Source organism: Cinclus cinclus, chromosome 1, assembly GCF_963662255.1.
Source record: "Cinclus cinclus chromosome 1, bCinCin1.1, whole genome shotgun sequence".
NCBI classification, from domain to species: domain Eukaryota; kingdom Metazoa; phylum Chordata; class Aves; order Passeriformes; family Cinclidae; genus Cinclus; species Cinclus cinclus.
Genome location: NC_085046.1, coordinates 127,058,081 through 127,080,140, shown reverse-complemented (window position 1 = coordinate 127,080,140; position 22,060 = coordinate 127,058,081). Strand labels below are relative to the sequence as shown.

Genomic DNA, 22,060 nt, shown 5'->3' with positions numbered 1-22,060 from the left:
GTGCATCATTAACTCCAGCTGATGGCAGCACCACTTTACTTCTGAAATGGGGAAAAGCTGAAATAAGATTGACAGCTGCAGAACTGAATTTAAAGTTTTAATTCAGATCCACTCTTGTGAAAAGATGTTTCTTAAGCTCACTGGCCTTCTCAGATATTGATGATGGGAATAGTTTTCGAGCAGGGCACATGCTTAGGATACTCCCCTGAAAAATCCCACTAGCAGTTGGCTGAAGGACTTTGTGAGAGAGGTTGCCTTCTGAATTTAATAGTCTTTGACTGATTTTTGTTCCTTTAATTTGTTCAATTATTTTTGAAACCATATATCAGTAAATAACAATTTCATTAAATGCATCTAAGTGTTATTTAAACTAGAGTTTAGTTATTATGAAAGTTTGTACCTATGCTTAGCAATTTGTAGTGGTTTTCTGAATAATGACATTTCCAATGTATTGTATGTATCAAAAAATATTTATGGGGATTTTTTTTAATGTAGATAATTTCAGAAATCAGTTTTTATGCCTATTGTTTCCCTGGCCCAATAAATCATATATTTCTATGGCTGGGGTCAAATTTGACTTTTCTGGCAAGCCCAGACCTCCAAAACCCTACAGTGTTCCCTTCCAACCGTGCCCATTATGTGATTCTGTGACTGGCAGTTCTGCTGTAATATGTAGGTAATGCTTTGTGAGTGGGGGTTACCTTTACAATAATGTAAACATCCTCTTTCTTTTTTCCTCCTTAATAAATCTACTAGAGAGGATAGAACAGACCCCTAGAACTTCTGCTTCATGTGTTGAGGTCACATCAGGAACAGAGATAGAAAATAGATTTGTATCTCTTAAGCTGTGAATGAATTTGTTGGCTCCTCACTCAGCTGATCTTGAAAACCTTTGGGCACAATTCAATCTAAAACAGTTTCATAAAATATGAGGGGCCTTCAATGAAAGTTTTCTTTAGTCACCACATCTGAAGAGAGAGGATGGTCCCCTACCTCCAAGCTTTAAAGACCTGTTGCTTCAATGGCATTGCCTCCTACATTATCTGAAAACCCATTTGAGTATTTTTGGCAATTCATATGGGTATTTCTAAGGTATTCCATATTCTTTCCAATGTGAATTCCAGCTGAAATGCCTTTCTGATTTTTAGACTTCCCTTAGAATTTTTCTATATATGTGTTTGCAATCAGAACACAAATACAAGATGTTTTGAAATTTGAATGTAAAATGAAAGATTCTCAAATAATAGCTTTAAAAGCATTTTGCTCTCAAATGAGCACAGTCCTTTCACAATATATGTTAGTAAGTTAGTTCTTGTTGGAAGAGTTCTGCCACAGAAATTTCAGGGGTGATGTTACACCCCCCATGAATCATCAGAAGCTACTTTTGTACCCAAAAGATTTGTGGTCTTCTACATTTACTTATTCTGTCTTCAGATTAATAATTCTGAGTAATTTTCCAGCAAATAATCTTCATTGATGCAATTTTAAAATAGATGTTCATGAGAGATTGTCTACCTGAGGGATGCACAGCAGTCTATAAATAATGTTTGTGACAACCTTTTTTATGATTACTTAATATATTTGTGCAATAGGAAAGCTGTTATTTTATTCTTCTTCTAAACTATCTCAATAGTAATTGATTTAAAACTTCAGTGAACCTGACAGATCATTTAATTTCCAAAAATTTCGAGTATTTGGCAAGTTAGAAAAACATGTATGAATCTGTGCAGCATGGACAGATGATTAAAACCCTTCAGTAGAAATCCTGGGTATATTTTCTTTCTTTTTTTTTTTTCTCAGCTTCTGACATTGTTCTTCAAAATATGTGAACAAAGCATCCCAGAACTGACAATTTCCTGTAAATTTTTGAACTGTGTTTTAAAACTGTGGGCATGCAGAAAGTAAATGTTGCAGATATCTCCATATTGCTTCCTGTTGATACTCATGGTCAATCTAATACAGACATGCTGAATTAAAACATAAATGTACATCAGGATTGTTTCATCTTGAAAACTGTCCAGGTGGGCTCTCACAGATAGATTATTTTATCATATAAACATTAGCTATATAATACTTGCTGCTGTCTGAGGCTACTGCTTTCTAACCCCTTCAGAAAAAAAAATTACCTAGAAAAGCTTTCTTGCATCTGAAAGTTAATTAAGATTTTTTTTTTTCATTAGAACTACTCCAAGTTTTTGCATTGCATTGGGATTTAATATTTTTTTCTTTATATTCCTGTCCCATAATTTCTATATTTAAAGGCTTCCCTATGGAAAAGTTCTGTGTGATCTTTAGCTATGTCTTAGAGTTACCTTATCAGATTTACAGAGCTATTGTTGTAAAGATGGGACAGGTAGGCAGGATGCTAACATCATCTGTGGTAGTCTAGTATTATCAAAGACTCTTTCCTTATGTATATTTTACCCAAATATTAGTGCTTACAATTATTCTATGTGGAATTACTTAACTCTCTTAATGCATGTAGTTGAGCAAATAATTACAAATTATTTACTGTTTTCTTTAAAGAATTGCTGAGTCAAGAAATGCTGAGCTCACAGCAATGCTGGGCAGCTTCAACTCCTGCCAAGTGAAAAATAACTACTACCTGTCTCTCTGAAGTTCCTCAGAGATCACAGAAGAAGGTATTCAGCATATATAAATCATCTAATAACAATAATTTAAGTCATAGAGGGGCAAAGATTTTCCATTACAATTCAATTTAAACCTCAAATAGCTATTTAAACCTCATTAGTAGCCATGCTTTGGTATTGTTTCACCACTTTATTTCCTTCAAAAAGTACCTTATTTTGTATTTTACTAAAGGTACACAACATTTCTGTATAATTTATTAGGTATAGATTAGGGTAGAATCAGCTTAACTAGCATGCCCAGCATTGGTATTGTCAGTGCATCGTGCCACCAGTCAGTAATGGGACCCATGGATGGTGTCTGTACATAAACTAGAAAAATGGCCCATTTCTTGAATTTCATTATCTGTAAGTTACTATTCATTAGCATACACTTTACACTGCACCACAGTTTGGGCAGTCCCGATGAAGTAAGTCTGTGTTAACATATTGTTCTGCTTGTTAGTTTTACTGAGTGTGAATGAATGAGGGTAATTTTCCACATCTTCCTCATCAAGAGGCAACTGTGACCTTTGTGAGCAGCAAAGATTTTAGTTTCCTTTAATGCAATTGAAAATGCACATAATTAGGGATTTTACCGTGGAAAAGGTTACTGTGGTATTTTAAAGTGTCTAAAGGCTGTCTTAAAAAAGTGTAGAAGAGGTTCTTCTTTTACAAAGCAGAGGAGACAGGGTTTAGGAATCTCCTGGTGCAGTCCCCATCTCAGGTTTACCAAGGTTCAGCAACTCTTGAGCCCCTCAGTCTCTGGTGCCAGCCTCAGCCCTCTCCCCTGGGTGACTTGACCATGCTGCTTCATTTATCAGAAGAGCAGCAACCTGAGATGGAGAAGGAGTGGCACACTTCCTACTGATATATTACTTAGCAATTTTCTGTTTTGTATTTATATGCCATATTAAACATAATTTCACAAAAAATATTTATACTTATCTTTACAGAAAATACACTCAAGTCAGCTGAAAAAAACAATTATCACTGAGTAGAACTCAGTAAGGAATAATCAATTTAAATTTCCTCTTATCATGGACTGTCTCCTGCCCCATATAATTTTAGATCCCAAATTAGAGGTACAATGCCCTGGGTTACAACTTTGAATTGAGTATATAAAATTACTCAGAATAACTTCACTAAAATGAAATCCCTAAGATCTAATTCTTCAGACTGTAGGAAGAAATCAAAACAGCACCAAAATAAAATCATAATTTCACCAGAAGCCATATTGAGAGATGCTCAATGTACTGACATCACACAAATGTAACCCTTACAGCATCCTCACTGTAAAAGTGATCAAAGGCAGGATGTGCCCAATTATTGCTAGATTCAGCTTTGAATAAGGCACAAGTTTTACAAGTTTATCCAAGTATTATACTTAGCATAAATTATGTGTTTGAATTCTACCTAGAGAATTGGAACAGTAACAATTTCTACTAACCATCTGCAGTGCTGACATAACAGCAATGAAATAAAGTAGACAGGCATGGCTTTCTTCTAAAGAAAGAAGACCATCACACATCTGTAATAGCATCTCTCAGAACAGTCTATCACTCTCCTCTACTGGGATTACTGAAAGAGCAATGCACTTTTGTTGCAATAATAGTGTGTAAAAAAATCTGTCCATGGATAAAAAGTAACTCCTATTTAAGTGCTATTGGGTGCATCACATAGCTTAGAGACAAGAAACTGTTTTGGCTGTGCTTGATATTGGCATGTAGCAGGGAAATGTGTAACGCCATTGCTCCAGGGAGAAAGTTGCAATGATACATAGAAAACATCAAAGCTTCTGGTACTTTTGATAGGTATCCATAGGAGAATGGCTGGTTAAATGTTTATTTTTCTGCTGTGAAGTAATTTCTCTTAAGTGGTATGAATATTAAATTAAGGGGGTTTTTGTTTTATCTTTATTTCTGACTAAACACATCTTCTCTGCTACTGGCAAAAATTGGAGCATTGTGTCTTTCTGACCCAGAAGGTATAAAACGTCCACAAATAAAAAGATTAAAGAAGTTACCAAGAATTTTCATTACTCTGATAAGGAACTAGAAGAGGAAAAGAGTAAATATCTAGAATATCTTTGCATGACTGCTCAGAATTAATTGATTCCACCTTTTGAATTTATCTTAGTTTGCTTTGGCTTGCACTAATAGTCACAATCTTAAAAAGAAACAAAAATAAAAATTACAAAACATAATTTAATAATGTTCCCAGATAAAAATCGCATTTATTCCTAGGATCCTCTCTGCCTTGTAGCAGGGTGGAACTGGTGATATATTTTAGCACTGGTGATATATTATCACTCCCCAGTTGAGAGACAGCCAATTCAGTCACTGACTGGGACAGGCTTCTCAGGGAAGTGTTGGAGTCATCATCCTTGGAGGTGTTTAAAAGATGTGTAGATGTGGCACTTGGGGACATGGTTGAGTGGCAGATTTGGCAGTGTCAGGAGGTTAATGGTTGGACTTGATGAATTTAAGGATTTTTTCCAACTTGAATGATTCTAAACCTTAATGAGACTATGATTTTTGATTGATGTAAAAAAAAATTAGCAATAAATCTAAAAAAAAATTAACCGTTTTCCAATTCAGTGCATGAAAATTAATACTCAGATAACCTGAGCAATACCTGTTATTCTTGTGCAGCAGCTATTCATTGCACTAATTCTGTGAAAGGTGCATTTCTAAAAAGTGCAATTCCAAAGAGAACAAGACAAGATTCTGTGAAAAATTTTAATAAATTCTAACTGCATGTAAAAATGGATGCCAGCCAATTTAACACAGTTTTTGAGAAAACAAAGAAGCAAAAAAAAATTTTGCTCAAACAGAATGTTAGCTGTTGTCAACACCGTTGTCAACAAATTCTGATCTAACTTTCTTCCCAGATAATTTCTTTTGAGATAAAATTTACATAAATGCTACTGTTACTGTTAGTCAAATATGCAAGTAAAAAAGCCTAGGTATTCTGGTTTATAATGTCTATCAACCCTCAAGATTGCAGTGATTTACATAATTATCATAAATGAACCATCAGTAACTAAATTTCAAGCCCTGTGTTACTCTCTCAGCTTCTATAATCTTCTCTTTTACTCTACTGGCTCCTATTTTTAGACTATTCAAGAAATTTTCGAGTAATAATAAGGCTGCACTGAATTTGCTTAGCTTTGGGGTTTTTAGAGCAAAGCAGAAAAATTAATGATTTCATGGAAGCAATAATTAGACTTGCTGTGTTGATCCAGCATCCTGATGTTGCACACCCCCATTTCTATGTTTTTGCAAGCAACATGTAAAAAAAAAATTAGGGTTTCCTTCCCCCAAAATATTTGGAAGGCTATTAGAGAACTTTGTAGCTCCACTGAAGAATTGTCTTGTTTCCATGCTAAAATTAATGTTTATGTGCGTGTAAATACTGTGTGAAAACCAGTTCTTAAATAAACTAATTTTGATCACTACTGCTCAAATGCGTTTTGCTAGATCACCTAGTCTGATCCCTTGCTATCACAGATAGATTGTCAACTGTCTTTCACAACAGAGCTGCAAAGGAGGGAAAAAAGTCACTCCAAAGCAAAGAATCTGATTTTACAGAGTCTGAAAAGGAGAAAATTTGCAGTGTCCCATCCCTCTTTTCCTGTGTTGCCTGCCATTCCTTTCCATGCAAGCCTGCTGTGCTTTTGTCTCCAAAAGAACTGTACCTCAGTATTTACAGGAGTAGTGTGCACCCAGAGGTCATCACTTTCCTTCCTGCTGTAAGGACAAGACACAAGAAAACAGCACTGAAACAGAAAGATTGTAGCTCCCCTACCATCTTCTGGTTACGTGGGGTTTGTATGGAAGTACATTGCTTGCAGATGGAACTCAGTCTTTCCTCTTCTTAAAGATATTCCTGGAGAAATCTAATTCTCTGCATTTTTAGCTTAGCACCTTCCCATCAAGCAATGGAGCATGAACAGTTCCTACACTCACAAGAGCTTCCTGTTTATTTTGGTTTGGCAGGAGGGATCTGGCCCCAGAACAGTGAAAGGAAGTCAAAGGTTCTTGAACCTGCTAGCACACTGGAATGTTTTCTGCCACAGATGATGATGCTTTCATTTTCAGATAGCAGAGGACTGGAAGGCTGGAGAAAGCTCACGTCAAGAAAGTTGTGCTGACAGCTCCTTCAAACTACAGAGGGCAATAAAGTACACAGAAATCATGCTGAAATTGCCTTGCAGGAGAAAGGCTCCTGCTAATCCACTGGGGAAAAATATCTACACAGGGAAATCATTCAGAGTGACGGAGACAATTTGGTTGATCTTGATTTAAATTCAGGAGTCCATAGCCAAGCCAAGGTCCAGTTGCTCTTGTTGGGATATTATATTCAGTTTGTTTGGCCAGGTTTGGGGAGGGACTACAGGGATATTTTCTGTGAGGAGCTGCCAGAAGCTTCCCCTATGACTGACAGAACCAATGCCAGCCAGCTCCAAGTTGGACCTGCCACTGGCCAAGGCTGAGCCCATCAGGGCTGCTGGTGTTACCTCTGGGATAACAGATATAAGAGGGGAAAAGTTACATTAGAGAAGCAAATTACAGCCTGAGAAGAGAGGAGTGGGAATATGTGAGAGAAAGAGCTCTGCAGACGCTGGGATCAGCACAGAAGGAGGGGCAGGAGGTGCTCCAGGCACTGGAGCTGAATTTCCCTGAAGTCCCTGGTGCAGAGCATGATGAGGCAGCCGTGTCCCTACAGCCCATGGAGGTTGGAGCAGAGATTCACCTGCAGCCCCTGAGGGAGACCCACACCAGAGCAGGTGGATGTGCCCAAAGGATGCTGTGATGCTGTGGGAAGCCTGCACAGGTGGCACCTGTGTCCCCATGGAGAGCTGCCTGTGCTGGAGCAGGTTTGCTGCCAGGACTTATGACCCTGCAGTGTACCCATGCTGAAGCAGCCTGTTCCTGAAGGATTGCACTCTGTGATAGATTAAGGATTTAGATTTTTCAGACATTCCCATCCATGTTTTTCATTGAAGACTGACACATCTTCCTTCTCAAGGGTTTCTGTGAAACTAAAGCTGAAGAATTCTTCTAGGGCTTCAATTCTGCAGCTGCCTCTCGTGAAAAGAACCTACTGAATATGGGCAACAGTAACTGATATGGATTTTCTATAGGAAAGACTGAGTGGTGGTTTTTTGTCTGATTCTAAAATCTATAAATCAATATAGCACCAAGTTGCTCCTTTCCCCACTAAATATTTAAGAATGAATGAGCTCTCCACCTCAAGTGGAACACGCTCTGGAGAAGTTTAGCAGAGACTGATAGAGGTGCTGAACTTTCTTCAATCCACAAAGTCAGAGGAGATGCAAAGCTCATGGCAGCTCTGAGGACTGGGAATCATAATCAATCCCATGCATTGCAGGATGGAGTTAAGATTCAATCTCGGCAGTCTTTATCTTGGTTTTTAATAGGAAAATTTAGTCCTTGGAAATTTGGTCTGGGTCACTGGAAATTGACTCAGCCACTGTAGATACACTGCATGCTGTTGAGTGTCACAGTGCAGGTCTCCAATTCCAGACTTCTTTTCTATATATGAATTTTCCAACTATTTATCTTAGAAGATAGTAATAAATGCTGCTGCTACTCAGTGGCTGTTCCAGGGACTCAGTGGCTGCAGTGGCAGAATGGTGACAAAGTGTTGTGCTGCACTAGGAGAGGAAAACCAAGTCTTGGCTGGGATGCATTTAAAACCAGACCAACCATTTCTGAGCACCTGTTTGCATGAGCAGGGAGTCAGCTCGAGCTGTGAGCTGCCTCACATCTTGTGTGTCACTGGTGATGAACATCCTTTCTTATGCTTTCTCAGTGTGATAACTAACTTTTGTTGCATCTCCAGCTCTGATTTTAGGTGGCTGTAGTCCAGATTTTAGACCACGAACTAAAGTAAAACTTGAACTATTTAAGATAGAAATGTTAATATTTGTACTCCAATGATTTATCAGGTAATGAGGTTACATAACACATCTGTTTCCTGAGAACTGAACTCCTGTTGGAAACAATCCAAATTTTGAATTGAAAATTTAATTTCCATACAAAGCTGTAGTTTTTGTACAAGGATGAGCATCTCTCTGGCAGAAAGCACTATTTTAGAATATTTATGGACACCTTTTTTGTTTGACTGTATTCACACCCAGTTCCTACTAAATGGAATTAAAAGTTCTTTTCCAGTGTTAACCTTGCTCTATTTCAGCCATCCCTAACAAATAGTCAGCTGAAGTATACCTGAAAGACAGAAAACCCATCAGGCTTGAATCTTTAGTTAAGAGGATAAAATTCAAAGAAACTAAGGTTTGGTTATATTTTAGATGGGGTCTTCAAGTAGACAAATGAAACACTTATTAATATTGCCTATTTTCTTGTCCATATTTCTAGTCAATCCAGCACATATATTTTATAATCTCATTACTCTGCTGGGACTCCTCCTTGTAATTAGCTTCTGAAGTAATTCTTTAATGTTGTCTTTTATTTACTTTGAGTTGTTATGAGATGACATCCTGCCCTTCAGCAGCAGTATTTTACATATATGGTTATTTTTTTAAAGTTATGCATATTTAATATGAACCAGTCTGTTGCTTTTTAATATCCAGCTCAACAAGACAGTGAGTCAGTGCCTATTCACTTCTTTAGGAGTGGAAGATGCACAGCATGAATGAAGAGACATTCAACTTCCTGCCTCAAGCTCTAAATAAATAAGGTACACTTTTGGGTTTTTATTTTGGCAGGTTATATAAAATGTATGAGTACTTTTCTCCTGCAAACACCCCAATACCAAAGATAGCAGCTTCACTAAAGAAGCACAACTTTCTCCACACTGATCTCTCCACTGACTGACTGATTTAAAAAAGCCCAGGGTTTTATACCCCACGGGATCTCACTGAATAATTTTGGCTGAAATTTCTGGTTTTGATAATTAGCCTGGTGTGAATTTGTGGCTGGCTTTGGAGGATCTGGGTTCAGTTCCCTGGTTTGTTCTTTCCCTCACCTTTTGAAGCTGTTCCACCTTGCACAGGATATTTACCTGTTCAGCAAGGGAAGAGCAGTGAGTCACCCAACATATCAAGGCACTTTTGGTCAGACAAAGAGCTGGGAAGTGGTCTGAACACAGGAGCAGGTGCAACCACGAGGAATGGATGGAGTGCCAGGTGGATCAGCTGCCTGGATTGTCCTGCAGCACGGTCACATTCCTGGTCAGAGGTGTGGGTGGAAAACCAACCTTCTTCCCCTGGGAACAACTCCTCCCTCCAGGGTAAAGGTCCCCTTGCTGTGCTGGTGGGCACCAGCCCTAACACCTCCTCTTGGCAGGCTCTGTGACCACTGCTTTTATTTAAAATGCCTCAAAGGGAAATTAAATCTTGTTCTTGACTACCAGGTTTCGCTCAACCCACCAGGTCATTTTTTTAAAATTTGGTCTGTTTCCAAATGCTGATGCTCATACTTACCCATGTTTGGCAGGGGACATAGAACCCTCTTCATACAACAATGCAAAGAACGTTCTTCAGATCATTCACCAAGACAAATTTGGCTATATCCAAACTGTAATAGTATGCAGGCAGGACTTTTAAGATTTAGTATGCAACCATTTTGACGAGGCTTTTCTTAATGGATTGTGCTACAAACATGTATACTTGAAGAACTTAAATATGAATTAGCAAATTCCAATAAGAACACTACTGAAAATAATCCAAACAAATACACATTTATATATATATAAATGTACATTATATATATATATATATATATAATGTATATTGTATATACATTTATATAGATAATATACCTTGTATATACAAAATATGCAATGTACAGAAAATGTCACAATTTTTACTTACTTTCTTTGTTTTGTCCATCGCCTTCAGTATGCTTGTTTAGGTCTTCCAAGACACATAGAACATTTTCATACTCTCCTAAGTGCTTTGAAAAATAATCTAAAAGAAGACAAAAATCGACATTACCTACAATTGACCTGAAAAATCAATATTTCATTAAATATCAGCTTTATCAAGTCTGGGTTAAGTTATGGCATTATTGAATATTTAAATACAAAATGAAAAGGAGTTACAATGAAAAGGGTAATTTTCTTTAAAAATTTTGTAAACTTTCTCTGTTAAATAATTCCTGGCATACTTAAAATATTAAAATCGGTATTTAAAAACATCTTCTTTCAATAAATGAGCTGTCAAATTCACAAAAAATGCAAATATCAATTTGACAGCTGAAGCAAACTTATTTTCAAAAATATCTACATTTTCTTTGTAAACTGAATTTTCATTCTAATAGTCTACAATTACTATTAGCAAAGGAAGTTTTTGTATATATGTGGTGATTTTGATTATATGGATACAAAAATGAATAATTCTGGTAAATTATTAGAGGAGATAATATCATGTGAGGGCTGTTGTGAAGCAGGGCTGGTTGAGAGCAGTAGTTTCTCTGAGAAATGAAAAGACTATGAGTTAGCCAAATGAGCTTCTAGTCCCAGGTACTGTGATATTTTCAACAAATATGATGCATGCAAAATTCATTTTAATGAAAATCATGTAAATAACAAATTGCAGGATGTCCTTGTGTAGCTTCTCAAAGCAAAGGATTTTTTTAACAGTAAGAGCTGATGTAAAATCAGAGGGATTACAGCAAGAGGAGGAAGCAAACCTGGGAAACCATGACCAGAGTTCCCATTTGGTTGATATGGTGAAATACAATAGAGGAAAGCACAGGAAGGAAACAGTGTGAAAAATAAATAAATAAAATTATGTTGAAGCTTAGACACTGTGATAAACAAGGCATTTAGACATCAGATCACCTGGAAGAGAGCAAAAATTAACATCTAAGGAAGAACAAGATCAGATAGCTTTCTCAAATAATAAATAGTAACCCTTTGAGGTTTTTAAGTGGTCAGCATGAGCTTCTCAGGGGAATCATGAAAGTTACCAGGAACACTGTGTTGTAACCTGGTATTGCTGAGAGGTTGAATGAAATTATTTAGAATGAAAATGTATTATTAATTAGTGCCCTGGATGTTTTTTGAGCTTCATTTCTGAGATGAACTGATATAACTCAGAAAGAGCTGTGTAATCACAAGCTTAAACATGGATTGAGTAAATTCAGTACCAGATTCACGGATGAGAAACACCCAAGTGGCAACATTTGAAAGATTTAAAAGGTATTTGAAGCAGCCTGTATTAAATTAAAACAGGCAGTAAACAGAGTCAGTGCTGGACTGACACCCCCAGCCCAGCGAGCCTGTACACCTCCAGTGCAGCATCAGCTGCAGAAAATCCCTTGTGGTGCAAAACCACCTCTCTTCCTCAGCCAGGCTTGCACAGGTTTTGCCAGATGCTCAACAAGCAGAAGTTGTCACAGTCCAGCTCACTTCAGATGAGCCTCTTGACATATATTTATAAGCCACAGGGTGAGGTGTCTTTTAGGGTTCTTGGCCATGTCGCCGCGTTGGTGAGTGAACCAGCTGATATTTAACTTGACAGTATGTTCAGCTTTTAAAGGTCTTCAACATTATTGACCATTTATCAGGCTACCATCTTTCCCTCAGAAATTGGCTGGTGTTGACAAGTATGATTTTTTTTTTTTCTAATTTTGTGTGGAAGAACCTGTAATAACCTTTGTAAATTGTTTTCTGCTGCAAGAACCACTCTGAAATCAGGTGCTGTAAGATAAGCTGAAGAGCAAACATGGTGTTGGGGAAATGACTCACAGCTCAGAATGAAGTACAGAAATGGGTAATTGGGCCAAAATTTAGGCCTTGCAGGAGTTTAATTGTGACAAAGGAACATAGAACTTGTCAAACTTCTTCTTCTCCCCAGCTCAAGTAGGTGGAATGTAATGAATTTTCTTTTAGTGGGGTATATGACAAGTGTTAAAGTGAGAAACTAACTAGAAAAGATATTTCACCCTAAAGAGAAATAAGACATTATCTATCTATCTATCTATCTATCTATCTATCTATCTATCTATCTATCTATCTATCTATCTATCTGTCTATCTATCTAATCTTTGTGTCAGAACAGGTCTTGAATTTCAGACAGTATAGGAAAAATATTTTCAAAATGTATTCTGCACACAGAGGATGACAGAAAAGATTACAAGCCATCTGTATTTTCCCAGGAGTTACTCTGAGTGGAAATTATTTTCTGTTTGAGCTACAAAGATTAAACAGAAAAAAATAATCACATGGCACGTTTATTTGATTTGCAGAGGTCTGCTGCAGGCATAAATGCTCTTTCCCAAAAAAGAACTTACCACAGAGCTCTTCTGTGCCAAGATTGCTGGAAAGATAAGAGTATGGAAGGTTAGTAATGTTTTTTGTTGTATTGGTAAATAGTGCAGCTTAAATATTGGACGGACTGGGATATGAAGCCCCCTGCTTGGGCTACAGCAGGATGCAAGTGCCTGGCTCTTGCTGGCCTTGCTCTGCTGCCTTAGGGCAGAAGGCTGCAGCCTTTCTGAAGCTGGCTGCAGCTGCAGCCTTCCTTCCTGAGCACATTCCCACTGGCACCTTCCTACTCACTGCAAACTCTGAAATTCACCCTTTGTGCATCATGATGCAGTCGCTGCTCTTCAAGCTTTACATATTTGGTCCCAGTTCTGGCAGGAACCCATCTAAACATCAGAAATTTTTGGGTTTGGGGTTTTTTTCTCTACCTTTCTGCCTGTCCTCCTCCTCTGTGGCTGCCATGCTGGACAACAAGGCTCAGAGATCTTGGCCCTTCATGCTAAAGAAGAAAAAAGCCAATAAGATTCTCCTGTTTGCAATCCTTGCTGTGCAATAGTGCTCTGTGGGAGAGCCTTACGGAAGGAGGATAAAACCACACACAGTCCATGAGTACATGCAATTCCTAAGACTTTCTAGCCATGTAAAATCATTTCACCACTACTAACTTTGGCAAAATGAGTGATGTGAAAAATACAGATACTGCCATATTCCCATGCCATCATTATATAAATACATAAATGCAGGGAAGTATTCCATTCAATTCAAACCTGTTTGCTTGAAGCAGATTTCATCTAGATCAACTTTGAAGTGATATTTTCTCTCATAAGCAAGGCTTAAAAGAAAAAAATAGTTGACCTACAGCTCATTACTGAAAGTTAGCATATTGCCTTTCTTCCAAGGAGGAAAAAAAACAGATTATTAAAGAAACTTAAAAGCATGAATAGCCCCTTTGAATCTTGCTGATGGGTGAATATTCAACGGCTGATTGCACTTAGCATTTTTTTCACTTATATTTTTAGTGGAGTTTTTTAATTGACCTGTTAAGAAAATGATGACACAGTACTATCTTAAAATCACTTTCTCCATTGCTAACTTCCATATATCTGGCTTTTATTTCACAAGAGAGAGAAACTGATAGAAATTGCAGGATCCTGGATTATCACAAACTTGCATACTCAGGGCTATAAAAGCTTCGGAACACTTTTAATTCATAATGTAAATGAGATTTTCACACAACATTTATTAATTGAAGGTGATTCTTAACTGCATTTGAACAGGCCAAGTTAGATGGCTGCAAATGAGACTTGCACCTGATTGCTCCAATGACCTTGGTGGCAGGTATAAAGGAACTCACAGTCTGTAAGAACAGGTGCTGAAGCTGTGAAACTCAACTCTTAGGTAAACAAACTGTGTGATGGGGAAGAGTGTCTGCCACTCCTTAGGGCTGCTCACCACAGATCACTACAGTACCTATCATCAAATGTGTCTGACCAACACTTCTGCAGTTCAGCAGTCAATTTTGGAACAGTCCAGCAGTCAATTTTGGAACAGTCCAGATGTTCACCTCTTAAACGCAAACTGGAACCCTGAAAGCTGGAAAATTTCCTGAGTCAAAGAGCCTTGACAGGATGTGATGTGGTTAATGACAGGAGTCTTCAGTTATAATGCCTACTCTTTTTTTGCTGTCCCTGCATTTTCTGCTCCTTCATATCAACCTGTCTTAATGACTTAATGTAAAATACACATTTCTTAATGCACAGCTTGATAACTGTGTTTAAAATGGCCTTTCACATTGTTAACCAGTCAAATTAATGCTCTCTTTTAAAATTTTATATTTAAATCCCTTCTGGTCCATGTTCTTTTGCAACATCCTCAGCACCATGTTAGTGACATCATGAGAAGCTCAGAGGCTTTCAGCACTCCTGTTTTCAACAGGCTGTTCGTCCTATTGACAGGAGTGGCACAGCTGCAAATGGACTACCAGTGAAAATGGAAAAGTATTCAGGTGCTGAATTCATTTTCAGTTAGAATTGGACACCTGAATAACCAGAAAATATTATCCAAAGCATTTTGTGCAGCAAGCCTGTGAAAAAAAACACAGAAAAGACATAAAGAACACAGATTTTTGTCTAGCATACTCAGTATTTCCTTCTGTTAGAAACACCCTTGGAGACTTCGTTCTTGGCATCCTGTTTGAAGGGGATGCTGTTCTAGGCAGGGAAGCTATAAGTTTGTGTCAGTGATTATTTCATTTTCTCTGAAGTAATGACATGACACTTGAAAAACAGTTGTGAATAAACCTAGGAATTCTTTTGCTGCATACAAACAATTTAAAGCTCCCTGAAAGATGCTACAGAAATAAAGAAGTTTGGTAAGTGTTTAGTAGTACAGGAGTGAGATGCACAGCAGAGGGCTCTTTCTGTAACTCAGTGCTCAGGTTTACAGGAGGCACCTGTTCCTCATTTCAGTGGGTACATATGCCAAGGATGCTTCTGCTCAGACTCATTTGGCAATGCCAAATATGTTATTAACAATATTTGCTGGATGACTCACATCCAGGCACCAGTCCTCCACTCACAATAAGCAACCAAAGCATAGGATGAGGCAAATGCATTCACACATCATGTCAGAATGATAATTCTCAATTTGCTTTCTGACTGCTAGATGCAGTCCTTCTACCTGCCCATGTCTAAAATGTTCTCTACCTAACACAACATGAGCTATTTTTAAAGGACTATTACACTGAGCAATCCTGATCACTGAAAAGTAGATCATATCCATTGGTCAGTGACAAAAAATAAGCAAATTCATTTGAATGAACTGTGGCAAAAGTTCTTATTCACGATACCTCTGGAAGTGGTCCAAAATACAGAATTGCAAAGCAGCTGTGCTCTAGGCAGAGGAACCAGCAGAAGAGCCACATATTTTCCCTGAACTACAAGAAAAGGCAGTATCTTACAGAACACAGAGTCTGAAATATAAAGCAGTTATTTTATTGAAGAACACAATACTATATGAAAGACTTTATGAACTAACTTAATTTAGGAAAAATATTGCCACAAATTAAAGCTGGAGATTACACTTTCTTCTTCAGATCTCTCTTCATTCTCAGATATAAGAAGGATTTATTTCAAAACCTTGAACTAACTATCTTTTCAGGCCTGTTTTCATGTTTTTCTGCCAAATTTGGTGTCAGGGATGAAAGTTTGAAGCTAGTATTGCCTATTGTTAAGTAGCAGCATATAATTTCTGAGTGAAAGGAATTAAGCATTACTTAAACTATGCAAGGGTAACTGAATAGGCATCCATGGACTATCTCAGCCAAAAAGCTGTAAGTCTTTGCAATAAGAAAACCTGTGTATCATCTCACTTTAAGTCAGCAAAATGAAGCAACTGTTCCAACACTACTGAGGGGTTTTTGCAAAGGAGTCCTATGTGTGCACTTTGATTTTTAAGGATTTTCTGCCTCATGGCTCCTTTGCAACAGCAAGCAATACCTATTGTTCAGGTTTGTTCAAGGTTCCTTACCAGTAGAGGCAAATCTGCTTCCAGTAGGATGCAGTGCTGCAAAAAGCTCAAAGCATTGGCCTCTGGACACAGAAAACGGAGAGGAGGAAGAGGGATCAGAAATGGGACAAAGCTTCTGTCCCTGGGGAGAAAAACTTCCTGCTGCCCTGAGGACACTGCTGCTCTTCAACCCCAAGTCCATCTGGACTGTGCACCCTCTGGGATCTCAAAGGCATCAGCCAGCTTGGCTCTCTGGGCTCTGACATGGGCAGCGGGGTCACAGCTCTTTTACTATCCCACATTTTGCATCATTAAATAATTGCCTGGTTTGCTTAGCTCCAGGCTAAGTGATAACTTCAGAATCATCACTTCCTGCTCTGCCTGTGGCAGGACTGAAGGAGAGAATAAAGGGTTTTTTTCCTGACTAAGAACTTCATCTGAAAAAACAACCCTCTAGTCCTTTGCATTCAGCAGTGATTCACAGGGATGCGATGACTACATAGCTGACAAGTCGTGTTAATCATCCCAGCTGTAACAGCCTCGGTGTTGCTAAAAGAGGCTTAATAATGCTATTTAAACTTGTGTTATATGCTAAAATTTTAGAGCACTGTACAAGGGCTGCAGGGCTATGATTTTTTTGCAGAGTCTGAGCAGCACAAACCTGAATGAGGAAATGAGATGCAGCATCACAGTGGCTCTTTTGCCACAGAGAGAAAATTTCAGTGTTTTAACCCCATAGGAGAGGATAACGTTTCAATTTCTGGTTTTGTCACAAAATTATTTAAAAAAACCCCACAAAGCTCTGAGATTAAATTTTTATTTATTCTTAGAGGAAATAAAATGTTTACTTTGGTTTCTTACAGTCCATAGAAATTCACAGGAGCAGGCAATTCCAAAATATCAGAAATCAAGCAAACAAGGAAGAAGGTCAGCTTTGCTGAGCAGGCATCTTCTTTTGGAAAAAGGAAGGTGCCTAGTGTAAGCAAGTTCAGGTGACATGGGAAGAATACAGAGATGCAGCTTGCCAGTGTAGGGAGAAAATTCATACAGCCAAAGATCAACTGGAGTTGAATCTGCCCAGAAATGTGTGAGAAAATAAAAAGCTATTTTAAATATATTAATGGCAAAAGGCAGCATAGAAATAACATCAGCCTGTTCAGGATGAGGATGCGCACCTCACAAATACGGACATGGACAAGACAGAGATGTTTAATGCATTCTTTGCCTCTGTCTTCAACACAGATGATGGATCAAGAGATGGTGGAGCACTGCCCTGAGCTGGAGGACCATGGCTGTGAGAATGTTTGATTCTCAGTAGACCCTGAAATTGTGTGGGATCTGCTGCTTCAGCTGGATCCCCACAAATCTATGGGGCCTTGTGGGACTCATCTAAGAATATTCAGAGCTATCTGATGTCATGCTAAAACCTCTCCTAGTGATTTTTGAGCAGTTTGAAAACTCTTGTGGATCTCTGGGAAACCCAGATTACAGAAGGGACCAGGCTTCCAAACTACACCTACCATTAAGCAAGAAATTTACTACAGGAAAGCCAATGCTATCTGCTGCAGAACTGACTTTAAGTCAGCTCCTTTTAGTTAAGGCAACTGAAAATAGTCATTACTGTTTGATTTTTTCACTGAGAGGGATTGCCATTTGTTTCTGCAGAAGGCTGAATTTCACATTAAAAATAACCACTCATATGAAAAATTTCCAAGCAAAATTCTATTGGCAGCTTGTCTGTCTGACCAGAGGATTTGTTAGCATGAGGATTTTCCAAATCATTCTTGGTGAACTTGTTTTGATCAGCTGTGGAATACTAAAACGTATAATCAACTCACTCTGGCCAGTATCTTACCTTTGTATATGTGCTTCGTTTCCAAAGTGATTTCTAGCTATGGTCTTGAGAAATCTATGTTAAGGCCAATAGCAGCATTTACATGTCTTAAATATTGGCCAACACACCTTTCTCATGCCAATACTGCACCATGTGCCTGAAATTCTAATTTAATCTAAAAGAACCAGTTTTTAAAATATCATGAAAGCCCAATATATTCTTTTCCTCCTGCAAATTTGCATTCAAAAATGCCTTTAAAAAATTACTCACCTGCAGTTCACCTAATTAAAAATCCTGTCTGTATGTCATATTTTTCTCTTTTTTTTAAATTTTCCTTGTTTTACTTAGAAGTGAATTACTTTTTCTGTGCACATGTATTGAACTGTGAAAGATCAGCAATAGCACGAGACTGAAATATGCATTCCAACTAAAACAAAAGGAAACCACCCACGGTAGAGATAATTAGTACATTTAGAGTAACCTTAAATTACTGAGGGCTTGTTATTATTTAAGCTTGCAACTAGAACTTGAAGGAAACATTCTGGTCCATATAAATATGCCTTTCATTTTAGTTTCCAGGGCACAGCACTGGGCTCCAGGCTCATGGGTTCCCACGGCTGCAAGGATTGCTAACCAGCCTCTTCTTCTCAACATCCTATTGCCACCTTTGGAGTTTGCTGCTAGGGCAGATGATCTCAGCATATCCCTTTTGATCCAAGGGAGGAACTAGGGCTCTGCTAATGAAGACCTGGGCAGGTGGGAGGAAAGTTTATTAACCTTGAGGATGAGTCCTAAATGTAGATGTCCTTATGTGTGCTGGCTGTCCAACCTCCCCTGCCAGGCAAAGGAGCCCCAGTGTATTCAGTGGAGTTCAGAGAGTTTAACAGACCAGATAGGAGGAGACTCAGAAGTAATTTGGTATAACACAGGCATCTAGTGTTGCTTCAAATGCCCTAGCATTTCTCCCACCACCCACGTCCCTACTACTTCTCCTGTGTTATCCTTTCTACCTTGGGCTGATTTTCAAGTGTGAGTATCTTAAATGCCCAATCCCTGGGCATTTGCTGAAGCCTATATGAACAGTATCATGTCTTAGGTGCCAATGACTTCCCTGCCCATGAGGGAGCCTTAGACACCCAGGCATGCCAGTGCAGATGTGTCTCCATAGTCCATCCCTACATCTGCTGTGCATGCAGCATGACCCACTCCCAAATGCCCAGCATAAGCTCAGTGCTGCAGGTGGCCGAGGCTCTCAGATCCTCACCAAACTCAACTGTGCTTGTGCACAGTTTAACTTACACCACACACAAAGGTTTAATGGGACCTCCCTATCTTTGGGAGCTTGCCTGTGCCCCAGGCCCTCAATAGTTCTACCATCCCTCCTACTTTGTAACTAGGGTCCTGACTCAGGACTTCATTTTACCAATGAATAAAGAGGGGAAAATAAGTCTGATTCCCCACAGAGACCTGTGAGTCACTAATCAGTGAAGCATTTAAAGCACTATCTCTCTGGCAGTGCTGCAGACTAAATCCCCTTGAGACCTTCTGTATATCTCCTAGTTTGTAACTTTGCCAAATATTCTCATTATCTTCTGACTCCTTTTCCCAAAGGATGCCATTATGCTAAAGCAATTTCCATGGAAGCCATGAGTGGGAGGGGTTGGGAAGGGTAAGGGGTAAGAGTAAAAGGGAGGTTACATTTCCAATGACTTTTGTGAAGGCTTATTCACTAAACCATTAATCATGTCAAGGATTCTTCCTCTGCTGAAACACAAGCTCATGAGAGTTGACATTAAAATTAAGTAGATGATTTACCAATGAAATGAGTTGTAACAGCCTTCACCTCTTTAACTGCTAATTTCAAACTTTTCCTGTATGTTTCTCTCCATGTATAAAAAGACCTGTGCTTCTGATACATTTCTCTACTTTCAGTACAATTATTCATGCAATAACACATGTAGACAAAACAGCTGTATTTCTGCAGAGCTTCCTCAACTGTGCTTCAACGCTGTTTTATATGAAGGATGTTTTGCATTCAGTTAATAACCAAAATGCTCTGAGACAGCAGAGTATGTAGGATCTTCAGCTCTGAAATTACTTCAGCTCCAAAATTATTACAACCTGCAGACCATGTTCTCCATGATCCTCCTTGTCAGCACAAAGAAAGCCTTCTGGTGTCTTTGGAGCACTCACATTTGCTCCAGCACCCTTTTCCCATTGCTCCCATCAGCCCCACGGAGCCTCACTGAGCACTGTGGGACTTGGAGATCAGACTAGGGGAGGAGAAAGTTGTGAGGAACCACACTGGGTTTCCTTCACCCTTACAAATCTCCAAAAAGCTAACTCAGTTTTCAAATAGAGTGCACTGAGAAACACTTTTGAAGTGATAGGACAAACACTCACCAGGTCCAAACTGACATTACAGATGTATAACATGGATATAATGCCAAATATATGTCAAATCGGGACACAAAGATAAGCTTCCCCTTGCCCCTTTCCTGCTCACAGACATGCACTTATGTTGGTCTTAGTCTTACTCTGGGGGCCTGGCTCCTACTCAAGAAACTGTGGGGATCTACCTTGGCTTCCTGATAACTTAAAAAGAGCCTAAGATGTTGCCCAGATGCTTAAGAGTGTGTTTATATTGGGCCTACTTACAAAACACTTAAAGCATTATGAAAAAAGGGAGGAGAACCACTGTACAAACTCCAGGTTGAAGTTTAAGTCACTGTTCTTGATTTCTTGATTATATTTGTTTGGTTGGGGTTTTTAAAAGGGGCTTTAAATACAAGACACTACTTTGCAGTAGAAGAAAATGAACACTAAGAACCTGGAGATTTGGCTGTGACAACCTAGACCTGATCACTTCTGTGACAATGCAAAGCCTTTCCTTCCACTGGCACATTGAAGGCAGCTGAGTGTGGACCCTCCGTAAATGCTTCTTTATGCCATTTAATGGTATGTGATTCCCCAAAATGTCATGAGATCCTGGAAAGCACAAATAGAAGTGACTCTCAGTGGCAGTCAAATGGCTAATCAGCTTTCAGATTCACTCTGAAGTAATGACAATACTGGAAACTGCACTGACAGAAGAATGGATAACTGATACCCCCCTAAAGCAGTCACCTTGTACTAATTACCTGTCAGGAATTCTCTTTGTATGGCCTAATCAAAGCTTAGCTTCAAGAAAGGTAAAATATCATAGCAAAAATAAATAAATAAAATAAAGGAAAGATAAATTCCTTCTTGCATGGATACACTACTTCACATAGTTTTGTTGTCTTATGCATTTGTTTCTGGCTGTATCCAAAGGAAAAAGGAATGGAAGGTAAAAAATTTAGGCAATCAATTTGAACACTGTGTCTTTAATGGTATTTATTTAATATTTCAAATGTTATGAAAAGGTATGAAAGAAATAGAATAAATAGAAAGAATAAATATAATAAATAGAAAAGAATAAATTTCTTAAATAGGAAGAAAAATAGTATATATGGAAGTACTTCCCTAAACTGCAAAATATATGTCCAAATTATGTACTGAGGAAATACCCTCAGCTAATGCAAATTTTCAGTAAAAGAAATTATTTGCCCTGAATGAATAACCTGTACTTTAGGGTCTAGAAAAATTGTACATTTAAATTCACCCTATCATTACAAGATCCTATTCAACTTATGTCTTGGAAACTTTATGTGTCAGTGACTAATTCCTACTCATCTTAATTTTTTTCCCCTGCTGATTATGCACTAATTGACTCTTCTTTTGCTTTGTAAAAAGAGAACACCTGAGTGCTTCAAATACTAAGGTACAGACATTCTAGTCAGTCAAGCAG

At 38.4% G+C, this 22,060-nt stretch overlaps 1 protein-coding gene across 1 annotated transcript in view; it reads right to left on the bottom strand.

Moving 5' to 3' along the window:
* Positions 1–22,060, bottom strand: part of NECAB1 (N-terminal EF-hand calcium binding protein 1) — a 56,462-nt gene that overhangs the window by 15,403 nt on the left and 18,999 nt on the right. The window contains 3 exon segments of the mRNA XM_062514750.1: positions 10,492–10,525; positions 10,527–10,587; positions 12,917–12,942. Of these exon segments, the coding sequence (XP_062370734.1) occupies positions 10,492–10,525; positions 10,527–10,587; positions 12,917–12,942 (121 nt within the window).